Source organism: Notolabrus celidotus, chromosome 6 (genome assembly GCF_009762535.1).
Source record: "Notolabrus celidotus isolate fNotCel1 chromosome 6, fNotCel1.pri, whole genome shotgun sequence".
Taxonomy (NCBI): Eukaryota; Metazoa; Chordata; class Actinopteri; order Labriformes; family Labridae; genus Notolabrus; species Notolabrus celidotus.
This window is the reverse complement of record NC_048277.1, coordinates 26,852,078-26,856,474: the sequence shown is the minus strand read 5'-3', so window position 1 is coordinate 26,856,474 and position 4,397 is coordinate 26,852,078. Positions and strand designations below refer to the sequence as shown.

Below are 4,397 nucleotides of genomic sequence, written 5' to 3'. Positions count from 1 at the left end.
TCTAAATAAACAGAATGTAAGCGAATGTACTCCTATGTAGTCTTTACTGCACAGATTTTTTAAGAAGTACTTTGAATACTTAAGTATTTTTAAAAGCAAGTACTCCAGTACTTTAACTCAAGTAATAATTTGACAGAGAAACTTTCCCTTGTATTGGAGTGATATTTGACACGGAGTATCTATACTTTGTCTTAAGTAATGAAGCTGTGCTCTTTGTCCACCACTGTTTCTATCATTGTTTTATTTTTACATTTATTCCTCATATATAAAAAAATATCCACCATTACATCTACCGGTGTATCAATGTTCACAAAAGTAGCTGATGTATATAAACAGAGTATGTAAAACGTGAGCCACTCATTGCTTGATGCTTGAACAAATGAGCTGCATTTAAAAGCTGTCTGTAGTGACACTGATGACCTGTGGCTGCACTCTGTTCCTGTTGCAGTTGAAGAGCCAGGCTGCCCTCGTGTGGCGGTAGCGCTTTGACAGCAGCACATAGAGCACAGGGTTGATGCAGGGATGCAGGTACTGTAGCACAGTACAGACAAAGTAAAACATCTCCCAAGCTTGTCCGTGGCGATACAAACCCAGGTACACACACAGCTCCAGCACATAACCAGGCAACCAGCACACTGAGAAAGTAGCAGCAGCCAAAAACACCATTACATTGGCACGGCGTGTATTCCTTGCACTGGACACAGACATCACCGGGCTCTTGTGGAGAAAGAGAGCCAGCCGAACATAGTTGAAGGCAATGACCAGCATTGGGACAAAGTAGTAAAGTACAAACTGGCTCAGGACCACTTGGTAGTGGTGATCATGAATAGTTGGGAGGCAGAAGGTAAAGTTTGCCAAGGTCGGGCCCAGGCTGTCTTTGTTGGCAAACATACGCAGGGGCAAGCTGATGAAGAAGCTGAGGGCCCAGACAAGTATAAACATAAGGATGACCAGGTCCATCGTAGGTGGCTGGTACGGGTTGGTGATGATCATGGCACGGGTCATGGACACGGCACACAGGGAGTAGGTGCTGGCGGCCAGGCTAAAGGCAAGGAGAAACTGGTAGACTTTGCAGGAGGTGTCACCCAGAGGCCAGGAGTGACTTACAGCAGAATGCAGAGTGAAGGGGATGAGCAGGAGGGTGAGGAAGTCGGCCAGAGTCATGCTGAGAAGGAGGATGTCGAGTCGGTTCTTACGCAGAGTGTTGTATTTGGCAAACAGAGAGAAGACAAGCAGGTTGGCACAAAGCCCAATGCCCAGAATCACTCCGCAGGTAGAGGCAAAAATCAGCCCGTAGGTGTTGGGGACAGCCATATTATCACCGACCTGACATCACCTTTAAATTGAAAAATAATAATTTACTTATCTTTTCAGAAATATTCAAAAAAAAAAAAAGCTCCTAACTTTTTGTTGTCAAAGCTTTTTAAGTTTTTGTTGCTTTGGCATTCAGACGATATGGTCAGCATTGAAGGGAATTTGGTGATTGGATAAAAAGAATAGACATTTAATTATGTTACATTGATCTCTAAACAAACATAATAGTTTCAGAGGTGGGCACATTTATTCAAAAATGTAACTTCAGTAACTGTTTATCTCTTAACAAAGACATTAACTCCGATGACAGGTAATCCTTAAACTCTGTTCAAAATGAATGATCCTGGCAGATGGCTGTTCATTACAAGTCTGGTTCTGCTCAAGGTTTCTGCCTGTCAAAAGGAGGTTTTCTCTTGACACTGTAATATGCTAAATGCTGCAAAGTGCTCTGCTCTGCTCATCCAAGTCAAGGTAAAGATTTTATCCAAACACATTATATCCATACAGATCCACGGATTGCTTCAAAATCTACAAAGCTATATTCTCTTGCTCAGGTTGTCTGCGATCCATCTTAGCATGTAAGAGCAAAGTATGGATCCTTCTTCTTTCTCAGGTAGACAACCTCAGCATCGATGCTCCAAGTGATGGGAATTTCAGCTTTGTTTAGTGATCAAGATCATTGACTAAGCTCAGCAAGAGCCAGCTTTTTCAGCATGCAAAATACCTCTTCAAGGTACTGGCATATTGTTCACATGAAAGATGCAAGAGCCGGCGTGTACAGCCAAATCTTTTACCACTGACACATCTCCCCCACCTTCACTCAGATGCTGTCTGCTGCCACAGTGATACGTTCCTGAAGTGATAATGCGAAATAACAACATTAAAGAAAACTGAATTTTATAGAGGCACAAGTTTAATGTTATCGTTTTACCAATGCGATAATTAATGATTAACAAATAAATGGATGTTTGCTTAGCTCTGATTATTTCATATCAAAATCCCCTCAAAATTATTTCTAGATTTCAAAAAAACTTTTTTTATTATCAATATTATCCAGAAGCTTTTGTTGACCAATGATGAAACTTAATCATACATATACTGTCATTTTAACATTTCATATTTAATATGATACATCCATATAATTTGAAATTATCAACAGAAAAGTTTCTACACAGCAACAACAACAAAATCATGTCTTAGGATACAAAATGTCTTCAAATTTGTTTCAGCTGGTACTACAGGTAACTAAGACAGGTGTTTGTCTTGTCTGGTGTCACTGCATTTTCCAGGTACATGTAACAGCTTTCCATCATTTTCTCATACTCACCATGTTGTTCTTTAAAGCAGTTTCCACTGTCTCCAGTTTGTGAGTGAAGTATTCCTAGAATGAACACTAGAGATTTTACTGTTATCCATCCTGCTCAACTGGACAGGTGATAGGAGAGGTGGCAGACTCTCAGGATTCATTACAAAGTGTGATCACTGAATGTAGAGGGAAGAAAGGCAAACAGCACTTGGGTCAAATTGATTCTGGTTGACCAGGTTTAAAGAGGAACTGAACAGCTGTTGAGGGAGAGACTAGATGTGCCCGTTCATGGACATTAGAGGGGATTCTCTCACTTTTTAGTCTTTTTTGCTTTCACTTGTGATAACAGCCACATTTGATGTTTAAACCCTTCATTGGACTTCTCTGAGCCAATCCTTTGTCAGTCTTTGTTGCTCTTTGTGGGCGACTGTTGTATTGACCTTGTTTGACCTGTTATAGGCTTTGTTAACAACATCATAAAGTATATTTTTGATTTCATTTGCATTGTATATATTATATTTGAAAATCAGCACTCTCCTCAGAACAACAGACTAGTTCATTGATTTCTTTGTCTGTTCCTCCTCTCCTCTGGAGATATTAATGTCTTTGTCCATTGTTTGATTGATTTCTTCGGTGCAAGCTGCAGGCTCCTGACGGCGGCTTTATCAGGCTTTCCACAGCATTTATGACTCTGTGTCAGCTAATGGCTTACGGTGTACACTGCTGCTCTTAGCACAGGATATAGCTGATGCTGATGCATTTGCTTACCCCCCATTACCCATGACTGTGCTGTGCAGTCAGCGGCTGTTAAAAATGCCACATGGTCTCAAGTGGAACATTAACAGCTTTGCTGTGTTCCTTGCGTGCCAAAAGTCAACAAAAATATTGATGTTTTTTGTTTGTTTGTAGCTCATCATCCACAGAGTGAATCTAAAAACATCTGTTTGACCCAAATCTTACCCTTCAGTTCTCTAAGCAGGAACCCCCAAAACATCTTTACTGCAAGCCTAAAAGGTTGCAATAAAACACATAAGAGAAAAAATTGACTTGTATTCAATTGATCTTAACAAGGCTAGTTGCAAAGCATGGACTCATCAGATTTTGGTGGTATAGGCTATACTTTACCTCTGGGAATGGATTGGAAGAAATTAAGGTCTTAAACCTCTTAAGATGGAACAGTTGCCAGAGTCATCTCACCCATTTAGAGAAGCTAAAAAAGATACATGTTTGGGAAGTCATTTCTATTTGTGAAAGTTACAAAAGTCCTTCCTTCTTTTTCAGTCACTTGACAAGAAATGAATTATCAACTACTCTGATCACCTTTAATTTAATTAAATAGCTTTTCAAGCTTTTTATAGGTGATGTTTCTCTTCCATATTTGACTCTATTTGTTCAGTTCAAGTTGATTTAATTCACATTTAAATAGACAAATATGTAATCATAAGACAATGAAGAATTTCTGACTTGTTTTTAGGTTACAACTCAATTCTTCAAATAATCTGCTGATTTTTTCAAAGCAAAAGTTATTTTTTTCAAGTGTTATCTTTTTCAATACAACAAAATCCAATACCTGTGATGCCATAACAGAAAAGATAGCTAGAAAAAACGAATTATTATATTGAAAAGCTAAAACAAAGTTATATTTGGCAATTTAATGGGCACAACTAATAGTTTCTGTAACGTTATTTAGCGGTTATGGAAGTGATGACACTAGCCTCTTCTGTTAAACATTGAGCCACGTATTGTTACTGAGCAAAGACAAAGTGAATCAAAAATG

General features: G+C 39.0%; 1 protein-coding gene across 1 annotated transcript; it reads right to left on the bottom strand.

Annotated features, from left to right (window-relative positions):
* Positions 1 to 390: 390 nt before the first annotated feature.
* Positions 391 to 1,314, bottom strand: LOC117814038 (galanin receptor 2a). Its single transcript, XM_034685147.1, has one exon. It carries the CDS (start codon positions 1,312 to 1,314, stop codon positions 391 to 393), a length of 924 nt encoding a protein of 307 aa, XP_034541038.1.
* Positions 1,315 to 4,397: the final 3,083 nt, after the last annotated feature.

Bases quoted from the DNA above. Each gene is read 5' to 3' on its own strand.
- LOC117814038 (XM_034685147.1), bottom strand. From the start codon at position 1,314: ATGGCTGTCCCCAACACCTACGGGCTGATTTTTGCCTCTACCTGCGGA.